This window comes from Ambystoma mexicanum, chromosome 1q (assembly GCF_040938575.1).
Source record: "Ambystoma mexicanum isolate Mex_15411 chromosome 1q, UKY_AmexF1_1, whole genome shotgun sequence".
Taxonomy (NCBI): domain Eukaryota; kingdom Metazoa; phylum Chordata; class Amphibia; order Caudata; family Ambystomatidae; genus Ambystoma; species Ambystoma mexicanum.
The window spans coordinates 808,588,979-808,612,207 of NC_090922.1; the positions used below are offsets into that span (position 1 = coordinate 808,588,979).

Genomic DNA, 23,229 nt, shown 5'->3' on the forward strand with positions numbered 1-23,229 from the left:
AAAAGGGACCTTGCAGCGTCTATCCGACCCGCGTTGGAGGGACGGATGTGATGCTGCAGGGTACAGGAGAGGCGGCAGATGGAGGAAAGGTAAGTAGGACGTGGTTTGTGGGTGTACTGCCAGATTGGGAGGTGGCGACAAGGGTTTGGTTTAACTGCGGTAAAAAATGCGGTGTAAAGGACTACAGTCAATTATGCCGCAAATATTTCTACCACGGTCAAACAAAACAAATCCTATTCACAGCATGTGATTCTAAGCAGATTAATAATAGTACTTCTGATGCTTGTATCTTCTTAGATTCACATGCACCCACCCTTCCTCCCTGCTGGGATGTGAAGGCACATAGATTTATTTTACCTTTGCTTATGCTTTCTGTACTCTTGCACTTCATGCTCCCTCTTGTCAGAAACAAAACGATCAGAGGGACCAACTTGTTTAGGATCATGGGTACAATGCATGTCACAGAGGAGTAGTATTACAAACGCACCCAGTCGACCATTTTTGAGGTTCGAAAACAATATGCTATGCTCTGCACCTACCACTAGCTTTGGTTTATGGTCCACCCATCGATTTAAAATGCATCGAAATGCATTTCCATCAAAATGCTATCTTTTACATGTAAAAGTGCATTTCCATCGAAACCAGTCTATCGAATTTCTAAATGGACAAGTTTAGATATGCACTTTTAAATGCAAAAAGCATTTTGAGGCATTTTTTAACGTTAAAACGTTACATGGAACTGTCCAGTGCTGAAATCTTCCCCAACTCCCAAAACACCCCTACCCAACACAAACCCTAAACCTAATTCTAACCCTTGCCCTACACCTTAGCCTAACCATAAATCTAACCCTTGCCCTACCCCATACCCTAACCCTAATTTTAAAATATAAAAAATCCTTCGAATTATATTCAATGAAAAGGCATTTCGATGCAAATGCTTTTCGTTGGATATAATTCGATGGCAATGCATTAATTAGATCAAACTGATTTCAATGGAATGATCAGATACCGATGTCACCTAAAGCACATGTGAATCCAAGCAGATGCAAGTATCAAATATGATTATGGTAAGTAATGTACGATTATGGTAATTAATGTCATCTGCTGCCACCAGTTTGCTTCAGGCACATTTAAAACTACCCAAAACATCCCCAGTGTAAAAGTATCCACATGCACTGCATTGTAAGATGCTTTGTGCACTGTTGGGAAAGTTACCAAAACAGGTAAAAAGTAAGACAAAAGGAGAACAGTTTCCCAGTACTGATGATCTGAAAGACTGGTACATTTTCCCATGTCAAAAAGGGCAGGGGAAATGTCAGGACAGGACAAACGGAAAAGCAAAATGTTACGGGTCCATAGAATATGGAGGCGAAGTTGCTTAAAAGAGAAATATTTCCTAACAGACTTTATAGAAGCATATTTGTCCTGTATATCTGTGCAGTGTATTTTCTGGATTTGTGCATGTGGACTGATTGTACTGCATTCTACCTACTGCCCCTACCTGAGAGTTTTAAGCCATGTCGCTCCGCCCACGTTGTTTTTGGCTTTCCTTTTCAAGTTTGTTAGCCTCTATGCCCACCCCCAGGGTTGTAGCCTCTTCAACAGAAGGTGGTACAAAAACTGCCTTAACGTAATGCATATTCTTCTCTGTAATCCTTGCATTTTCTTTGATGGACCACATTTTGACCATGGAATCACTTAAAGCAAAATAATTAAAGTAATATTGTATCTAAGTTTTTTTGTATTCATTTGTAGCCTGAAGATCCCTCGTTTCCAGTCTCGCTCACACTGGGAAAACTGGTACATTTCGAACCCTCTCAGCGGCAGCCAATGTCCGGTGTAGTGCCCTGGTCGCCGCCACAGGAAAACTGGAACCCTTGGACTAGCAGCAACATTGATGAAGGGCCATTGGCATATGTAAGTGTTTCAGTCTTGCTAGTTGGCCCCATACATTTTGTATGGGTCATGTTAAAATGGATTAACGGAATCCGCCATACGTTCAGAATTTGAGGAAATCCTATTCTGTTATGTTAATGGGCATTAGTATATCGCCTTTCACCATTGGTATGGTCTCAATGCACTGTAGTTTGAGCACCCTCTGGGACCAGAGTCCATGTCAGTGGAGATGGTCAGGCCAGTAAATGGTGTGCGTGTGCTGCTAGAACAGATTTTTCGTGGTAGATAGCTGCATTCTAATGCTAGAAGTAGTGTGAAGCAAGTCGTAAATGTGTGGCTACACCAAATTGATAGTGGGGGATAGCTGCATTCTAGTGTTGCAGATGCTGAGCGTAGATTCAGGGTGATATGATCTATTTTATTTGTATTGCGCTCGTAGACAAGTGTTTCAGAGCACGACTGGGCAACGGGAGGGGATCAGGGGGAACACAAACGATCTTACTGGGCCCAGTGACACTGAGAAGACGCAAGTGCATGGAAAGGGAAAAAGTAAAAGTTTATGGAAGGGGCAGAGGGGAAGTGCAGAGAAGATAAATAATAAAAATACATAGAAAATAGAGGCAATAAACAGTGGTGGTGCAGCCGGCAAGTGCTGTGTTTATGGCAGCAGACTGGGTGAGTCTGGCAAGTGCAGAAAAAGAGGAGGGGGTAGCGGTGGATCTGTATGGGTACAGATACAGTCCACCAGTGCAAGGGGTGGCCAGGAGGCAGTGCAGGAGGGCGGCAGGGTGAGCAGGTGCCTGGGCTCATGGGTAAGAGGGTGGCCAGGTGCACAGTGCCAGGATAGAGCCGGTCAGCAGGGGAACGAAGACAGAAGCAAAGAGGAAGGTCTTGAGGTGCTTCCGGAACCGGAGATGGTTCTCCTCAAGTTTGAGTGTCAGGGAGGCTGTTCATAGGGAGGCCCCAGCTGAAGATGGAGATCTACCCCCAGCTCGTTTCTTTGAAAAACGATTCACCCGGAGGGAGTTAGAGGAGCGAAGAGCTTGAGAGGGGAGGTATTTGCAGAGGGATAGCTGTAGGTATTTTGGACCCAGGCCCCAGAAACCTCGTGGACAATGCAGAGGGTTTTGAATTTAATCCTTGCATCCACTGGGAGCCAATGGAGAGATTTCGGGGCTGGAGAGATACGATCCCAGGGCTTGACAAGTCTCGCAGTCCTGTTCTGGATAAGTTGCAGAGGGCAGAGAGTAGAGGCAGGTAGATTTAGAAAGAGGCTGTTAAAATAGTCCAACCTAGAGAGAACCAGAGCTTTTGAGACAGTGAGCTTCTGAGGGAAGTAGAGGAAAGGCAGAGTACCTCCTGAGGAGGGTGCAGTAGGAAGTTTGACTTTTTAGAGACCTCCGATATATGGGTGGAGAAGGAAAGTGTGGAGTGAAAGATGACCCCGAAGTTCTTAGCCTCGCAGGTAGGAGTAGTAGGGGGGCTAGGGAGGCCGGCCAGAGTGAGGGAAAAGAATGGAGATGGTGTGCCGATGAGTAGGATCTGTCTGGCTGGCATTCAGACAAAGATCATTGGTGGCACACCAATCTTGAATGGCAGTTAGGCTGTCGGAGATGGGAGAGGAGGTGGCCGAGGGCAGCCGGAAAATAAGTTGTCATCAGCATAGCACTGGAAATTTGAGCCGAAAATGGCAATGCCGTGGGCAAGAGTTGCCAGGTATTGGTTAAAAAGCCAGGGTGAGAGGTTAGAACCCTGTGGAACCCCACAGGTAGAGAGTGAGATAGATGATAGGAAGGACCCCAGTTGGACCTGGGAGGGTCGATCGGAGAGGAAGGTCAGCCAGGCCAGAGCCTGATCAGTGATACCCAGGTTATCACATAGACGGTTGAGCAGGATGGTGTGGTTGACCGCATCGAAGGCAGAAGTGGGAGATGGGGAGATGTGCGGTTATCCGTTGGGTTGGAGGAGGCCTCCCTCTGTCTGCCTTCCAGTGCCTATCAAATTAACTGCTCCCCTTTATTAGCGTCAGGCACCTGCGTCTAGTATGAACTTGGATCTAGCTGCAATACATGGTCATACCTTACTGGGCCTAGTACCTGGTCTCTGTAGCAGTAGCTTTCCCAGAGAAAGCTTTTACTCCTACGTTCCATCCCCTTTCCTCCATACTTTTGGGACATTCCATCCTGTGGGACGGGACTGGGGCACTTTTGTAAAGCATCAAATTGAAAATGTGTCCTTCTCTTTTTACGCGGGGTACCACCGCGGCTGTAAGCCCGCCCTCCTTGGCTCTGTCCTGCGCATCGCCCTTCAGTCCTTTTATCTGTGCGGTCGGGGCTGGACGCAATGCACTTGCATCACCGGAAGACCTTTTTTCCTTTTTATTTGAACATGTTTTTATTGGTTTTATGACAAACAGTTGACATCGATGTTGCATCAGTTGAACATCTCATAGAAACTCCCCCCCCCCCCCTTCCCAACTTTCCAAGACCACAATTGTTCCTAAGCGATACTTTATATTCCAGGTTGCCCTAAGGGCTTCCGCTGTCATCGAAGGCAGAAGCAGGTTCTGGTGGGTGAAACAATGACACTGTGAGCGCCATTGTTGAAGGCCCTCGCTGATGTTGAGTCTCTGTTCTTTCTGCGCATTTTCCCATGCACCCGTTTCGGCTGCTGTCCACTTGCGGAGATCGTCCCACCATAATACTACGCTGGGGATTTTGGGAGACTTCCACCCCATAACGATGCTTCTTTTTGCTAAGATATACATCAAGTCTTTGAGCCTACACAGGGGCCTGTTGTTTTTTTTTGTATCTGCCTAGGATGCACGATCCAGGTGACAGTACATCCAAAGTAATATCGGAGTTAGCAACTTTCGCTGCTATCTGTGTACAGAAGGATCGTATGACTTGGCACTCCCAGAACATATGGGTCATTCCCGCATGGGGTTTGTTACATCTAGGGCACCCTGCTGGCCTTGCCCCTTTGAATTTGGCAGTAACCTCAGGTGTGAGGTACCCTCTGTTGGTGATACAGAACTGTATAAATTGCAGCTGGGCGTTTCTGGATACTTTCTTATGGTAGTGAGCTATTGATTCCCATTATTTATCTTCGAATTGCAGGCCGAGCTCCCTTTCCCATTTCATCTTGCACTTGAGATCGTGCCTGGTTACACAGTCTAGCAGCGATTCGTAGAGTCTCGAGATTTCGTGTCCGCCCTCGGCTGTGTTTAACATGTTTTCGATGGTATCGAGTCCGGTTTCAGGGTCCTCTACGTAGGGCCATCTGTTAGCTAGCTCTAGCTTCTTTATCACTGCTCCATGCAGTAGGAACTGCCCTACCGGTGGTTTTGTGTAGCTCTGAGAACGTCAAAATGGTCTGATCGTTCACAAGGTCTCGGAGGGTGGTGACCTCCCCCATGGTTCCCAAGTGCTTATCTCCTTCAGGCCCCCTGATATACTTGCCATGATTGCTGCGATCGGTATTTGAGGCGAGTATGGGTCGTTAATCCTCATGATCTTGCAGGCCCTTTTCCAGATCTGGATTCCCAGCTTCATTAGGTGAGGTGCATGCTGGCTCACTCCTTCTGGGGTCCAAAATAGGTCCCTGAGTAGCATGTGTGGAATGGCTGGTTGTGGAAGGTGGGTGTCGGTGGTGGCTTTGTCCGCCATCCATTGAATCGCATGCTTCAGTTGGCTCGCAAAGTAGTATAGTTCAGAGTTGGGAATATTTAGACCGCCTCTGTTGTAGGGTCTTTGCATCACCTCCAATGCCACTCTGTGTTGCCCATCTTGCCACAAGAATCTCCTGCAGAGTTTATTCAGGTCCTTAAAGAACTGCTGGTTCTGCGGTCGCATAATCCTCCGTCTATGCCGGATCGTCTGGGATTTGCTACTTGTTCCTCTTGCGAACGTCGCTTCGCTAGGGCGGATCCCCATTCTCTGCTGGAGTGTCTTGGACCGGGTCACCGTTGGGACTTGTGTTTCGTCTGTGACTCCCTTTCGGTCCAGGCACTTCAGCGCCATCTTCGTCGGTGGGAGATCTTCCAGAAGGTTCCTCCATCACATTTCCAACTCTTCGACAGAAAGAAAAGACGCCCGGTAAGTTCCTTACTTTTCAGGGAACCCTGGCCGGGCAGGGGGGGGTTCCTTCGCGGGGTCCTTCAGGTCCGGGAGGGGCTTCAAAAGCTCTGCTACCAGGGTTTTCCCTGAGGTCTCGCAAGCCTGATAGGCGTATTAAGGTTTTCTCTGAGGGTTTCCATGAGGGGCCAGCCTATACTGGATCTCGATCTGAGGTCCACCGATCGCGTGCTAATAGCCAGCATAGTCGTGCTGAGGCGTTGGGTACCAGAGTTTGCTCCGAGGTCTCCTTGTCAGGAGCTTCCCACACAGACACCAGGGTGGCCTCTGAGGTTTTCTGTACCGAACCACGAACCGTGGCCCCTCTCGAGGGAGCTATTAAGACCGGACTCTGTTCAGAGTTGCCTCTTAACGAGGATAAGGGGTGTACCAACGGAACCGAGAGGCCTGTTAAGGTCTTGTCTGTGAGGTGGATTCCTCAACTTTCCCGCGCTTGCAGTGTTACCGGTTCTGTTGCGGGGGCACAAGTCGTCGACCGTAACTCCTTGGAGGCTAATTCAAGGAACAGGATGTCCAGTAAACATCCAAGGCCCCATAGTACCGGCTCTGCCGAGGATGCTTGTGTCAAGGCTAAGATTTCAGTAAAGACCCCTGACCAGTCTGGAGTCAACTGCCTCATCTCCACATGTGATGCAGTTCTATGGGCACAAAATGATGGTCCTTCCCGTGTGGACTACGGAGGCCATTTTGGATTCTTCCTTCGCACCCACGCTAGTGACGCCGGGTGCTGGGAATATTCTTTTCGATGGACAACCGTTTCCATGCGACAGTGTGAATCCGTTCCGCCCTTCCTATGGCTGACGTGCTCGGATGCCTCTACCACAGATGCCATTCCCGACAGTTCCTGTCACGGCACCAGTCTCCCCAGCGGCAGTTCCTCCTCTGCCTCCCAGCCCTCCTCTGGCTCTTCCGCCTCTGCCTCCCTTGTCACCGGTGGACAAGACTCCAGCAGAGCGTGATGTCAATCTGATGCCGGTCGCGTCACAGCCGGGGGATCCGGTTGCTTTAGACAACCCTTTGGCAAATCAGGATAGTGAGGATCAGCCCCGCTCTGTCAGAGCATTTCTCGACCGGGTACTGGACATGTCACTCCTTGCCATAACAGTGCCTGAGGCACCCGCTCTGCAGGAAGGGGTGCTTTCGGGGGTGCCAAACCTGGTCTCCACAGGAGCGCACCGGCCTGTTCCTTCAGAGGGACTTCCTGACCGAGGCCCGCAAGATCTGGGATAAACCCCACACAACGGGCTGCACGTAAATAAAAGGATTGACGCCTGTTACAGGCTTCAGACCTCTGAGGAAGTAGCCTTGGCGTCATGCCCGCTCCCGTCCTCAACAGTGGTAGTGGCCGCCACTCTGCAATCCAAGCTGGCCTCTGCGACTTCGGCGGCTGAAGTTCTGTCCAAGGAGGAAAAATTGCTCGATTCCTTGCCAAAAATCTTCTTGCCCAATTCGGCGCTGCATGTCATGATCTCTGCTTCCAAAAGATCAGGACTTGCCCGACTCCCTTGGAAGCAGACCCATAACCCCGGTTCCGAGTGCCAGCCAGTCCCAATTGGGACCTTTTGGACCCTGTCCTGGCGCCAGTGGCACCAGGCTCATAAAGATGCCCAGTCCCAGCGCTGGAAGCGCCGGGCTCATAATGCTTGGGTGGACTTACCTGCAGCAGACCATGCTGCTTACTTGCCTGCCAGTTGAACCCCTGATCCTCTTCTGTTTGGGACTACTTTTCCTGTTGGGTGGGGCAGGAGCCACTCCCTAGGTTCAGAACACTGGAACTCTTCTGGAAAGCAGGAACTCTTTTCTTACCTAGGCGTGGCTGTGGAAGGAGACACCTAAGCACTACAGGAGGCTATTTAAACCACACCCGATGGATGAATCTTGCTTTGCGTTATTCTGCATTCTCTGCAGCAGAACGCTCATCGTGTCTTCTGCTTCTGATCCTGGGCCTAAGGGAACAAAGGCTTACCATCCTGGAATCCAGTCTTCAGCAGCACCTGTAAAGACAAAGAAAGAACAGGTTAGCACTACGGTCTTCAGTGGCAGCGCATCTCTTACCTGGTCCATCGGCTGTCACCAACGCCTCGCGCTGCATTCCGGCATCTGAAAGACAAAAGCTTACCAGCTCTTCGCACGCTCCGGAGGCCTTCGGCGCTGCATCCCGCATCTGAAAGACAAAAGAAGGTGCGTTTAAAGACATTGGGCAACTTTATTACTCACGTGCCATTACTCCTTCCCACGCCGAATCCAGTGGGTATTCCAGCACCCTTCAGCTTCTCTAAAGCTCCGAACTTGTACCTGCAAGATAAAAGGGACAGTTAGTGCGCATCGTGAAGCAGGCTACAAGCGCTTACTTACGTGCTTCCAGGCGCTTCTATTCCTCACGCGGGTTCGATCCTCAACTCTCATCAGCCCGCCATCCGCCATCGCCGGAACCCTGCAAAACAAGAGATATTACAAAAGACTTTTAAGACATTTGAAGTGCCCAGAACTTACCGTTCGTGCAGTTGACGGACAGCAGTCCTCTGAGGTCAAGAGGCCTGCACCCTTATCCAGTGAAGAAACTGGTTACGGCACCCTGCCCCGAGGCAGATGGAGAGCTCGGCGTTCACTTACCTAAGGTGAGGGTGTTAACCTTTGGGGTTCTACAGGAGAAGAGAAAGGGAAGAGGAGAGAGGCACCCAATAACCCCAGTTCATTAATCCCATATTTTCTATCTGCAGACATCTTACTCTTCGAGTCAGACATACAGTGCACAGAGGTCCAGCCCAAGGAGCCAACCGTGTGTTACACATCACCTTTGAAGATACGGCATTCACCCAGTCAAGACCGGCGCCTCTGCGGGAATCAGGTGAGCGTTACACTGCAATTGCATCAGGCCAACGCAGAGCTCATCCTGGCAGCGACGAATATGAAACTGTCGAGTGATTTGGCTGATTTTACAGGAGTTCATTCCTGTCGACAGGTTAGAAGACTTTAAAGGCGGCTTGTCAGACGCCAGAGTATTGACGCAGGATATGCTGGAGGCTGCTGGTATCATGTTGACACCTCAGCTCGTGGCCTCATGCTGGGGGTGGACATCTCTCGTCGGGCTTGGCTTCATGCAACAAAGTTGTCGAAGGAGGTCCAAGATAAAGTCCTGGACCTGCCTTGTGATGGCGAGCACGCAAACTGACAAGTCTCTGTTGCTGTTTGTGAAAGCCCCAATCAAAGGTCTGAGATCTGGGTCCCTATCTTGATCCTCTTAAGGTTTTAGAGGGTTCCAAGAAAGCAGGTCGCGCAGGACTGATCCTCTGCTGGGTAACTCCTGCCGGAGGCAGCAACGTGGCCGGTTTTTCCTCTCGGTCGTCCACCTCCTTTTCAGGAACAGGTAGTCTCTCCGCTGAAAAGTCTGCAAAATATTTTTTTTAACGCTCGCACGAGACTCTGGTGGGAGGACGAATCTCGTCCCATCTGGAGGCGTGGCAAACCATCGCTCGGGCGGGCTTCCGCTTGCCCCTACCTCACCCTTCAATCGTCCTTTTCGGCAGTCTGGGACACCTCCCTCAGAGCAGAGTTCCATAAGCTTCTAAACCTCAGGGCTGTAGAACCAGTTCTCCTAGTGGAACGATGGGAGGGCTTCTACTCTGTTTACGGTGCCAAAACCCAACCAGGCTGGCCTTTCCCAGTTCAACCTTTCTTTTCCTCAAGAGAAATGCAAGATGATTACACCCTGCCAAATAAAGTCCTCTCTTCAGAAGGGGGACTGGCTCAGGGTGGTGGACCTTCAGGATGCTTATATGCATGTCATGATTTGGAGCCCGCCTCAGAAATATCTGTGATTCTTCCTGGGAGAGGAGCACTACCAGTTTCAGGTGCTCCCTTTTGGTCTCAGATCAGCGCAGCGTGTCTTCACGAAGATGTCAGTCATTGTGGCTTTTTTAAAGGCTACAAGGTATTAATGTGTATCCATATTTGGACGACTGGCTTCTGTGCAGTCCTTGTCCGGTGAAAGCCACGAGCAATCTTCAGTCACTCCTTCAGCTCCTGTTCAGTCTTGGGCTGTCGAACTGGCAGAAATCCTCCATGACAATCTCTCGGGATCTGATATTCCTGTTTCCGTTGGAACACAATCGACTGCAGAGTGTACTTGACGGTGGAGCGGATGACAGATCTGTTTAACGTGTCAAGTCTTCATTCAGTCTGAGAGCATGTCCGCCTGGTGGTTCCAGAGGCTTCCAGGCCTCGTGCGTGCTTGCTCTTCCCCTCGCGCGTCTCGAGATGCGACTTGGGCAGTTGGCTCTTCGGAGCTCCTGGCATTAGGCAGTGGACCCCGGACACCAAGATGGTTTCGGTTCCATCATGCATGATGACAGATCTCCTATGGTGGTTTTCTTCCAGCAATCTGTCGGTGGGTGCGCCCTTTCAGGAGCCCTCCCCTCAGGTGACCATTACGACAGACTCCTCCCTTATCGGGTGGGACGCAATGATGGATCATCTTCAGGTTTTCGACCTGTGGTCGCCGCAGGACAGACAATTTCACATAAATTATCTGGAGCTCCTGGCGATTTTCCTGGTGCTCAAAACCTTCAAGCTAGTGATTAACAAGGTGGTCCGCATCTGCACGGACAATGCGGTTTCCATGTTTTACATCAACAAGTAAGGGGTCGGGGGAAGGGGGAGGGGGATACCAGGTCTCCTCCCCTTGTAGATCTAGCCATTCAGATTTGGGAATGGGCCATTCAGCACAGTGTTTGGCTGTTGGCGGTACACATTCAGCACCAGCTGAATGTGACGGCAGACTCTCTCAGCCGGCGAGCGGTGGTCAGCTACGAGTGGGAGCTGAACACGCAGATCCTCTGACCTTTTTTCGCCATTTGGGCACTCCAGAATTGGACCTCTTTGCGACATCGAACAGGAAACTTCCCCTTTATGCTTCCAGGAACGGGCTTGGAGCTTCTTCCCTGGGGGACGCTCTCGAGATTCCGTGGCACAATGAGGGCCTACGCCTTCCCGCCTCTTCCTCTGATTCACTGGGCGCTATGCAAGCTCAGGAACTTGTCGAATTGCAATCTCCTGTTCATAGCCCCGTGATGGCCAGTCAGATTCTGGTTCTTGGAACTTCAGTATCTGTCGGTCTGCTCACCGATCAGGCTCCTGCTGGTTCCCGATCTGCTTCATCAGAGCGATCAGCAGAAGTGGCACCCCTCCTCACAATCATTCATCTTAGTGGCCTGGTACGTGAGTTCAAGTCTTTGGAAAGCTTCAATTTGTCAGCGGATAATATGCGTATTATCCAAGCGGCTAGAAAACCTTCGACCCGATATAGGAGCAAATGGATTTGTTTCCATCACTGGTGTTTAGCAAAAAAGCTGGACCCCAGAGAAGCAGACATCGACACAGTGCTGTCTTTCATTTCTCATCTGGCAGCTTCAGGCATGCATGTTTTGTCTTGTAGGACTTATTTATCGGCTATTACTGCTTACCTGTCCACCGACTCTTGCTCTTTTTCTTTGGAAAACCCTGTCATTAAAATGCACTTTACAAGTCTGTTGCATCTGTATCCACCAGTGCGTAACCCGCATCACAAGTGGGATCTGAATGTGTTTCTTACTGCTTTATGCCATAAACCCTTTGAGCCTATGGCTAAAGTGGATTTGAAATTCCTTTCATGGAAAATGGCTTTTCTAATTGCGGTGACTTAGACAAGGCGTGTGAGTGAGCTTCAGGCCTTGTCGGTAGAACATCCATTCCTCACCTTTCACAAGAATAAGATTGTCCTTCGGACCAATCCTTCCTTCCAAAGGTGGTATCCGGTTTTCATCTGAGCCAGTCTTTCCTTACCAGTTTTTTCCCAGAACCGGCCTCAGCTGCCGAGAGGATTTTGCATAATTTGGATGTAAGGCGAGCTGTAAGTTTTATTTGGACAGAGCATCTAATCTTTAAAGCTCTTCCCAGCTCTTGGTGACCTTCAGTGACCCAAATGGAAAGCCGGCCTCGAAAGCAACCATCTCCTGATGGTTTGCTTCCTGTATTTCAGAGGCTTCTACCGTTCAGGGCCTTCAACCTCTGAAGGGAATTCATGCCCATCTGGTGCAGGGCAAGGCAGCTGCCATTGCCTTCCAAAAATATGTCTATGGGAAACCATCGCCAAAGCAGCTACGTGGGCTTCCCCATCAGCTTTTGTGAAACATTACTGCTTAGACCTGAGCTCCAGGGCTGATGCTCAGTTCGGGGAAGCTGTTCTCAAAAACCTCTTTCAGTAAAGGAGTTCCATTCACCCATTGTCCTGTAAGGAGTGCTTGGTAATCTCCCACAAGTATGGAGGAAAGGGGACGGGACGTAGGAGTATAACAAAGTTACTCACCGTAGTGACTAACTTACTCCTAGTCCCCTTTCCTCCATACACCCGCCCGCCGCCCCCTGTCCCCTCTAATAAGTATCCTCTATTGCTTAAATGGTGTCAGACCTGGCGATAGAAAAGGACTGAAGGGCGATGCGCAGGGCAGAGCTAAGGATTACGGTCGCGTGCGGGTACCCCGCATAAAAAGAGGACACATTTTTTCAATTTGATGCTGCTTTACAAAACGTGCTCCTGTCCCATCCACTGGACGAAATGTCACAGAAGTATGGAGGAAAGGGGACTATGGACTAGGAGTAAGGTAGTCACTATGATGAACTTTGTAATTCAAAGTTTTTATTTTCAAATAAACAAAATACCACAACAATTGAATAGATGATAATAACAAGAATCCTACAAGCATCTAAAACATGTTAACATGCACAAAAACATATCAAACCAGTACCAAGGTAATTTGAAAAGAATAAGAAATAAATGAGAAGAAAGAAAAAGAAAATGGAACAAACAATAAAGCGCCTAAACATAATGAAACACTCAAGCATTGCTAATGGCTAACAAAGCATCAGTTAATAAGACAGAGTGAGCCATGTTGGTATTATAGCTCACAGTCCAGAGACCTAGTAGACCAAATAATTAGGTTTCTGATGTTTGTTAATCTGCTTAGAATCACATGCTGTGCATAGGTCCGACATCCAGTGGTCACTGCGGAGTATTGCATTTTGTTTTTTCGTAGTCGAAAAGGGACGTCGACAAGGCATGTCTGAAATACTATCCCTATAGTGACGTGCGTTGTACCCACAATCCCTCACGCGTCGAGGTCCCCCAGATTGTTTTTTTCCGCCCAGCTACTGGTCGCCTTTACGCGGAGCTCCTCGAGAGACATTGCAGATTTTTTCTCCTCGACCTTTGGTCGTTTTCCTACTTAATATATAACACATCGATCCCTCCCTCGACGCAGTTGTGAAGCTGTCTCCGCCGAGCAAGATCTTCGACGGAGGGGACGAGCGGAGGAGATCCTTCGGCGTTGCCGAACACGTGGCCTGGCCTCGCAGGCCAAATACAGTAGTGAGAGTGGGGTCGTGGGACATCTCTGGTTCTTTTCTGAGAATGCCTTTACTTTTCCCCTTCCTTTCCCTTGGGGTCGTTCTCACGATTTATTGCCTCGGCTATGGAGAGGACACCCTTTAGGTTTTGCCCGCTTTGCAAGGGCAAGTTTACTTGGAAGGACAAGCATTCACGGTGTAACCGCTGCTTGCCCCTCGATCACAAAGAGGAGGGTTGCACGGCTTGTCGGCTTCTTAAGACAAAGACTCTAAAAGACCGTAGGGTGAAGAGGTGGGCGGCCTACGCTATGTTGAAGGCCGATTCTTCACCCGCCGCTGCTACCACCGAAAGTGACGAGGAACGTGATAAAACGACCTCCGCTACGGAAGTCGTAGACCCCTCTAAAGAGCGCTCGCGCTCTTCGTCGTCTGTCCCTGGCCCCGACGGGCTCGGCTCACGTCCTGCTTATGGGGATGAACACCCCGGCGACACTGACGTACACGATAACACACAACCCATGGCTCTTCTTCGTCAAAGACGAAGAAAGCATCAGCGCCCAAGGAGACGCAGGTTCCACCGGCGGCCTCCTCGGACCGTTCAGGTACGAAGCCCCTCACTCAACCGCAGCCGCGACCAGCGACTGGGCTTTCGGCAAATAAGGGCGTCGCCCCTAAACCATCGGCCGGAGCGCACCAGCATAGAGCGCACACCGCCGTAGAACGATCGACACCCGTAACGTCGAAACCACAGCCCAAAGCTGACAAACGAGTCGCAGAGAGCTTGGCGAGGATCGTTGTAGCCGACGCCCAGAAGCGTACGCCGAAAGACACGTCGAGCGCTACGCAAAGGTCGAAAGACACGCCGAAAAAGCCAGAAGAAAGACAGGGACTACCCCCTTCAGTCGGGGGGACCCCCCAGCACACCGGAAGGCTTTTCGGAAGGCGACGGGACACTTTCCTCGACGTTATGAGAGAGGTCGAGCCGTTTTCAGCTAGATGACACTAATTTTCCCCCGCTAGACCGCTCAGGGGTACCCCATGAAACCATGGAAAGGCTCCATCTCTGCATGGAGAGAATGGAGAGGTTTATGAAGACCCAGAACCCTCCTACTCCCAAGAGAACAAGAGAAGGGCCTCAGGAGGACCCCAGGGCCAAATTCCCGAGACTATTCAATCCCCAGCAGGACACAGCCTCAGATTTCCATAATGTGTATGACCTTACTGGCGAGGAACAATACTTGGAGGAGGAGGATGAATTTGTGGACGATGAAGAGGGGACAGAACCAGGAGGAAGGTCTGGAAGACAGCCCAGACATGGTAGGAGAAGGCTTCGGAGAAAATCCAGAAGAAGGACCTTCTCATCCCTGGCAATCCCAATCAGTATATTCGGACACTGATGTCCTGAACTTTAATCCTCCTGACAATTCACCTGTTAGAAACACGTCTCCCATTGACGATCAGCCCACATTCAATGCCCTGTTGCGCAGAGCAGCAGCACATTTCGAACTGGACACTGGGGAGATCTCTCCTGAAATAGACTTTGTGGAAAGAGTAATTAAGGCGAAACCCCCGGTCAGCCAGACCATTCCCCTCCTCGCTTCAGTGAAGAGAAGAATCATCCCTTCGCTATCCACACCCGCACTAATCAGAGGAGTTAATCCAAGAATTGAAAAACTTTTCACTCCTTCACCCTCAGACCCGCTGTACATCAGGGGACATTCCATTCCGGATTCCCTTGTAGTAACTAATACAAGGAAGAGGGCAGGGGTGCCGCTGTCCACCAGCGAGGCACCACCTGACAAGGAGGGCAAGAGGTTATATGCCCTTGCAAAGAGAGTCACATCCTCGGCTACCTTTTCGGCAAGAATTGCGAACAACAATTCTTTGCTAGCTAGCTACGCAGACGCGCAGTGGGCCAAACTGCGCAAAGACGCCGAAGAAGCGCCGGAACCTCTACGTACACGCCTGCTATCAACTATTGGCGAAGGAACCCAGGTCAACCAGAGTATTGTAAAGAACTCTCTGGATGCTGCAGAGACAGCGGGACGTTCCCTGGTTCAGGGAATACTCCTAAAACACCATGTATGGCTGCGCAACTCAGGGTTCAAACCGGAGACACAGGCGTCTTTAATAAATAAACCTGCTGAAGACTCAAACCTCTTCGGGAAAGCGGTGGATGAGGCTCTGGAGATGGCTAAAAAAGAGTTCGATACTATCAAAACTCTTGACCAGATCTCTAAGCCCACTACCAGACGCGGCTATGGCAACAAACGCTTTTTTCGTGGCCAACGCCAACAGCAGAATCGGCAGCAACACTACCCTGCCACCAATTATCAGACCAATAGTGGGCAGTACAGCCAAAGAGGCCAGCGCCATGGCAAAGGGAGAGGTCGGGGGTCCGCCCCCAGAGGCTCCCAAGCCCCCAATAACACCAAGTGACGTGAAGATTTGCGTCCCCACCCATGCAACACCGGTCGGGGGCCGGATAACATCCTTTCTTCCAGCATGGGAGGGAATAACGTCAGACCGCTGGGTACTTTCCACCGTAGCCCATGGATACTGCATCGAATTCAACGGTTCCCCAACATACAGACCCCCGAGGGGACGACGCATGACACCGGAACACCTTGCCATCCTTCTCCAAGAAGTACAACAACTTCTGGAAAAAGGAGCCATAGAGGTCGTGCCTCTATCTCAGGTAACGGAAGGTATTTATTCAGTGTACTTCCTTGTACCCAAAAAGGATCTAACCCATGCGCCCTGTATTAGATCTGCGCCCAGCGAACAAGTTTATCAAACCCCAGAAGTTTCATATGGTGACCTTACAGGAAGTGATCCCACTGCTATCACAGGGAGATTACATGACAACATTGGACATGAAAGATGCATACTTTCATATTTTAATGTTGCCAGCGCACAGAAGATACCTCAGGTTCATGATAGAGGGCAAACACTACCAGTTCAGAGGGCTACCCTTCGGCATAGCATCGGCACCAAGGGTATTCACGAAGGTACTGGCAGTGGCAGCGGCCCACCTGCGCAGGTTGTCCATCCCAGTTTACCCTTACCTCGACGACTGGCTTATAACAGGGGATTCTTACGAAACATGCTTCTCCAATACCCAAAAGACTGTAGACCTTTTGTTCCAGTTGGGCTTCTCCATCAACGAAAAGAAGTCCAGCCTAGACCCCAGCCAAATCAAACAATTCCTAGAGGCTCTAATTCAAACAAAGGACGGCCTCGTCTTCCCCTCCAACGAGAGGGTCCAAAACATGCTGTTTCAGATCCCTCAATATGTGACCGGTCGAGAGGTGACGGTACGCAAAGCAATGCGCTTGCTAGGCATGATGGCGTCATGTATTTATTTGGTACCTCACGCGCGCATGCGCCCTATGCAAGAGTGGCTCAACAGCCAGTGGTGTCAGGCCAGCGGACTATGGGACAATCTAGTGGTGGTCTTGCAGGCCTTGGTTCTCTCGCTACGGTGGTGGACAAAGGAAAACCTGGAAAGAGGGAAACCCTTTGCCACACCCGCGGCGGAAGCCACTCTAACCACAGACGCATCCCTCACAGGATGGGGGGCTCACCTATCCCATCAGACTGCTCACGGACTCCGAACGTAGCATCCAAACACATAAATCTACTGGAGCTACTAGCTGTGTTCAAGGCGCTAAAAGCCTTCCAGGAACACCTACAAGGCAAGACTGTGTTGGTCCTTACAGACAGCACCACAGCCATGTACTACATCAACAAGCAGGGGGGCACCCACTCTCCAGGACTGTCCAAACTGGCCCAAAATATTTGGAAGTGGGCTCTCAAACAAAACATGTTCCTACTGTCACAACATGTACCACGGGAACTCGATCTACTGGCAGACAAACTCAGCAGAGATTTCCCCCTGCCCGAAGAGTACGAATGGCGACTGCACGAAGACATCGTCTTCGACGTCTTCACACAATGGGGATTCCCAGAAATAGACCTGTTCGCAACCCTGGAGAACTCACAATGCCAAAGTTACGCCTCCAGGTACCCCCAGAACCAATCCAAGGGGAACGGTCTGTCGATGCAATGGTCTGGGAAATTTGTTTACGCTTTTTCCCCGACTCCCCTTCTCAACAAGGTGGTGCACAAGATGCACCAGGAACAAGTGACCATGATACTGGTGGCCCCAATGTGGGCCCGACAGCCATCGTTCGCTCACTTGATGGAGATGTCTCTATCTCCCCCAGTGAAACTCTCCTGCCCTTACAACATGCTGTCACAAGACAAGGGCAGGACTCTGCATCCATGCCCCCAGAACATGAACTTAGCAGCTTGGCTCCTGAGATCATAGAATTTGGACATCTACAGCTCCCGCAGAGATGCATGGACATCCTCAGGGAAGCCAGAAAACCTAACACTCGCCACTGCTATTCTAGCAAGTGGAAGAGATTTGTCATCTGGTGCAGAGGAAAAAGCATCAACCCGATTGACTGCTCTCCCACACATATTGTTCTATACCTGACCCACTTATTGGATTCAGGTCTAGTGTTCAATTCCATTAAAGTCCACCTAGCGGCACTTTCTGCATACACCACTTCCCAACTCAAAGTGTTGTGGTGGAAGATCCCTGTTATAAAGGCCTTCATGGAGGGAGTAAAGAGAATACACCCCCCCGATAGCTTACCCAACTCCCGGATGGGACCTTAACGTGGTACTTACCAGACTCATGGGCTCACCATTCGAACCCATGCACAAAGCATCTCTTAAACACCTCACTCTTAAGACTGCTTTTCTAATAGCTATCACCTCCATCAGGAGAGTAAGTGAACTACAGGCTCTTTCTGTTCTAGACCCCTTCGTTACAGTTCAGAGATAAGGTGGTTCTACGCACGCACCCAAGGTTTGCTCCGAAATTCATCTCAAAATTCCACGTAAACCAGTCTATAGAACTGCCAACGTTCTTTCAAAATCCTTCCAACTTGGGAGAAAAAACTCTGCACACACTAGATGTGCGCAGAGCGGTCATGTTCTACATGGAAAGAACCAGACCACTGAGGAAGACTAATCAGTTCTTCGTCTCGGTGGCAGCAGGAAGAGAAGGGGATGCAGTTTCAAAGTCCACTATTTCTAGATGGATTGTTCAATGCATCACTCTCTGCTATACTCTTGCTAAGAGAGAACTGCCCTTTAAGCCAAGAGCACACTCTACTCGAGGCACGGGGGCGTCCATAGCATTCATTGCAAATGTTCCCCTTGAGTCCATCTGCAAAGCGGCAACCTGGAGTTCTGTTCACACCTTTACAAAACACTACTGTCTAGATGCACACTCGAGATCTGACTCCCAGATGGGACAGGCAGTATTAAGACATCTTTTCTCTACTGTTCCTTCTCATAACCCACCGCCAACTCCGGGTACTGCTCGCTAGTCTATGCACAGCATGTGATTCTAAGCAGATTAACAAACATTACTTACCGTAAAAGCATTTCTGATGGTTGTATCTGCTTAGATTCACATGCGCCCACCCTTCCTCCCCGCTCGGATGGAAGGAACATAGACTTCCTTTTATATCTCTCTTTTCTGTACTCACTCACGTCTAGAAGGCTCCCTCAGGGCAGAAAAATACAAACAGAGGGACCTCGACGCGTGAGGGATTATGGGTACAACGCACGTCACTATAGGGATAGTATTTCAGACACGCCTTGTCGACGTCCCTTTTCGACTACGAAAAACAAAATGCAATACTCTGCAGTGACCACTGGATGTCGGACCTATGCACAGCATATGAATCTAAGCAGATACAACCATCAGAAATGCTTTTACGGTAAGTAATGCATTGTCATACATTACCCATACAACTCAAGGAAATTTCCCCAAATGTCCCAACATTTCTCAACATCTCCTGAGTCTTTGTAAATGGCCTTCTCATAAGTGGAAATGGTGAGTAGTTCTTCCACCCACTCATCAATGTTAAAGGAGCTGCTTGACTTCCACATTCTCAGGAACATCCTCTTGGTGATCATACATGCCTAGAGCAACCAAGTTTTCTTTCCAAAGGTACAATCGTCCAGCTGAGATCACCTAAAATCAGAAGGGAGCCAGATAGAGGGATTGTACAGTTCAAATCTAGTCCTAATCTTTCATACATATTCCCAAAATGTTTTTGGTTTCGGGCCAAACCACAACAAATGACTGAGGGAGCCACTTGCACCTTTGCATTTCCAGCAGAGATCGTTCGCCAAGAGTTGCCTCCGAACGATGAGTAACTTTATTTCACTTCACTGCTCTTGGAAACAGTTTCGCCAAGAGAAGGTATTTAAACTTTTGGGAAATCTAAGACGCTTCCCTGTGTCACTGCGCTGAAGGTGTCACAATGCAAAGATGTCTATGCAGTTTGTTCCTTTTGACTTTGGAGTCGAACAGAGTATAAATAACAAGAAAATACATGAGAGAGTGTCTTAAAGTCCAGCAAAATGAGCTGGGGTTCTCTAAGGCAGACGGGAGTTGGCACATTTCTGAGAACTCTCCCTAATTGCCATTGGCCACATCTCAAGCCATCGCTCCAGCTCCTCCTCGAAGAGGAAGTCTGCTAAACCAGGGAAGCTGCGGGAGAAGCCAAGGCGCAGGGTAAAGTGGCTGACCTACCTTTTTGAAGGACCAGGTGGCCCAGGCACATCATCCTCGACAATTGAGCTGGTTGCGGCTGCCCTCGATTAGGAGAAAGGGGCCGACCCGGCCCAGGGGGCGCAGGCGGCACCCAGCGTGGCCCTTCCTCCCAGGCGCGAGGCTTCGGCCACTAGTGAAGTAGAAACCGGAGAAGAGGATGCCAGCCAGAGCCCGACCCCCATAATTGAGTGGGGGCAGTGGAAGCCTCTACTGTGCTCCAAGGAACGGATATTTCTTCTTCGGACGAATAGGACGTTGTGTCCATTCACACGGTCCTGGAGGACGTGGGGAAAGCCTACAATGGAATCATTGAGGTGGCGATGATGTATGCGCTGGGCTCAGCAACCCTACTCCCTCTCCACCTCCCAGGGATGTGTTGCTGGACATCCTGTTCACTCTCCACACGCTGGTGTCGGAGATGCAGAAGAGGATACCAACAGCACCCACAGCTCCGGCCCCAGTGACACCAGGCTCACCGCCGGCAAATAAGATTAAGTGGCACCCCACTCTGTCTCAACTGCTACATAAGCCCTTCCCCCGCTGGGGATACAGGGACCGACACAGCGACGACTGACACTGACAGCGTTTCCCTGCCCCAAGCGTGGGATCATTCCACTCCATGGTTGCCCACACATCTGAGCTCTTCCAGCTGACGCCAGAAGAGACCAAAAAGCAAGAGTTCTTGTATCTTCGCCGAGAGGCTAAAAGGAAGACCATTCTGGCAGTGCCTCTCCTGGACGATGTTTGGGATGTGGGACTGGCGGTGATTAATAATCCAGCCTCGCCTGTGGCATAAAGAGACCGGCTGGAGAAGAATTATTGGGTGCCGGAGTACTTGCTCAAGTCCCTGCGATCGCAGCCTTCTCCTGAGTCGGTCCTCAACAGCTGCAATGAAGAAGTCCTCAAATCCTTAGTCTTAAGCTTCCGTTCCCCCAGACAGCGAGGGAAGAAGTTGGATGCCATGGGCTGATAGGTGATTTAGTCAGTGGCGACAACAGTCAAGGCAGCGAATGCTCTTTTGATCCTGGCATCAGCGAAGTGGCATCAGACCTGGCCATCACGGTGGCCCTTGCCATCATGGACATAGGGTTCTGCCAGATGGGGAACAGTGTCTGCCTCAGTCGTCGTGGCTGGTTGAAAGCCACTGTTAGGCAAGATTGTATGCATTACCCTTTGGGTGCACTACAACAACCCAGACCTCCTGGCAATTGGAACCCAACCTTTGGTATACTTCTGTACTGCACAGATTGGTAGTGTGTTGAGCAGCCAGGCTCATCTCAAGAGGGGTCAATGTGTGCTGTAGGTGTTAGAGATTCACAGTGATAAGTATTCAAATAAACTTAACCACAAGGTTTCTTGATTAAGCAATTATTTAACAGTCAGTTTGAGTGCCCCTTCTTCAGAAGGGGCAATATAATAGTAACACACTTCAGAATACACTCTTGGTTTCTCTAAATCAGCAAGTACCCATTTGGGATGGCACACAGACGCTTCCTACACCCTCAGCTGACTTAACTAGTTAGGGCACTGTGGCCAATAATATCACTGTTGCATTTAGAGCAATACTTGGGAGCATGTCAAAGAAAAGAGGTGGTTATAATAAAACAAGATACCTCACACATTCTGAAGCAGGTAAGTACTTTTGGAAACCCCCAATGCAAAGTAAGTTGGTCTTCCTTCCAGGAAGGGGTTAAACACCATGTCAGAGGGAAGAAGTCGGAGAGCCAGGGTAGGCCAATGTCGGTTGGGCAAAATTCTAGGTGAGCTGAAGCAATTCTTTCAGGTAGGTAAGTCTTGCATAATGTTTTAGAAGTCTTTGTAGAAAAGAAGAAATCAAAGTTGGGCCACAAGCTCATCAGGCTTGTGAGGTAAGGAAGCTGTTAGCAACTCCACAGAAGCAACCAAGACAAGTCTGAACTGAGAACAATTGAGGCTACACAACAAGAGGTAAGGTCTCTTAGACTGTACAGTACCTTTTTGTTAGAAGAAATGATTCCAGCTGGCTTCTTTTCCTGTGCAGCTCTGCAGATCCTGTTTTCCTGAGCCTTAGTCTTGGGGACAAGAGTGAGGACGTCTGGAGGACTCCTGCACTGCAACTGGACAGTCGGCGACAGAAAAAAACCAACCTCTATTCAGTGGCACGTCACGGTTTCAGCTCCTTGTCTCAGCAAATAGCACAATCACAGACTCTTGCCTGTCGAGATGGGTGTTCCTTGCATCTGGGCTACAGCACTCTGAGGTGGCTCAGGCTCGGTCAGTCCTGCTTCCTGGGAGTCCAGAGGATCTTCCTGGAGATCTTGGCCAACTTAAAAGCAACGCACTCGATCTGGTGTTCCTTTCCCTGGCTCTTCGGTTCCAGCAGCAGTGGAAATACAACCAGCTTTGAGAGGATGTCCAGACGGGCTTACTTTGAAGTTGATTGGTCCCACCAACTCAAGGCAGGGCTTCTCTAGTCGAGGCGAATTCGGAGCTTCAGCAGGGCTTCACTGGGCAAACCAACAGTCCAAGAGTTGCAGCAGGCGTCTTTTCCAAGAAGTTCTTCGGATTCCTTTGTCCAGTGGTTGACTCTGCCTTCCCAGCCGAAAAGCCTCGCCTTTTATGCCTGTTTCTCCCATTCATTCCAGCCTAGCTGTCATCCTTGCCGGACAGCCAGCCGGCCAATCGCCTTTGGGTGCATTCCTGTAATCAAGGGGATTAAGCACAGGGAGTTTCGGGCACCTCCTCACTTCCTGCCCCTGCCAGACATCCAGGAGCCAGCAGCGGGCTTCACTCGTGAATCCCGTTAAAGACTAAATGAACAAAGAGACCAAACCTGGTTTGGCGTGCAGAGCAAGTCTCAAGGTGGACCTTTACACAAAGAAATGGGGTGGGGGGACAAAAAGTGCACCCTTGGGTGCTTTACTGCAGCTGTGAACGAAGCCCATGGTAAAAGCACACCATGGTAGTTAAAAGTTAACCACTGCCACCAGCCATCAATGAGGGTAAAACGGTCTTACTCTCTCCAGGTAAAAAATGAAAGTCCTCAAAATCCACTAAAGGTGCTAGGGTCTCTAAGGTAGAGAGGAATTGGCACATTTCTGAGAATTCTTCTTAACACCTAATGTGAATTAGAATTTCTAACTTTGAAACGCCATTCTTAGTAGCCGTTTTCGGCTTGAAGGATTGGCAAGC

The 23,229-nt window shown here is 49.8% G+C and overlaps 1 protein-coding gene across 2 annotated transcripts in view; it reads left to right on the forward strand.

Moving 5' to 3' along the window:
* DHX9 (DExH-box helicase 9) overlaps positions 1 to 23,229 on the forward strand; it is a 745,262-nt gene that overhangs the window by 349,384 nt on the left and 372,649 nt on the right. For both annotated transcript variants that reach the window (XM_069641409.1, XM_069641410.1), the window contains one exon: positions 1,756 to 1,917. In XM_069641409.1, coding sequence (XP_069497510.1) covers positions 1,756 to 1,917 — 162 coding nt within the window. The remainder of the gene's footprint in view (positions 1 to 1,755; positions 1,918 to 23,229) is intronic.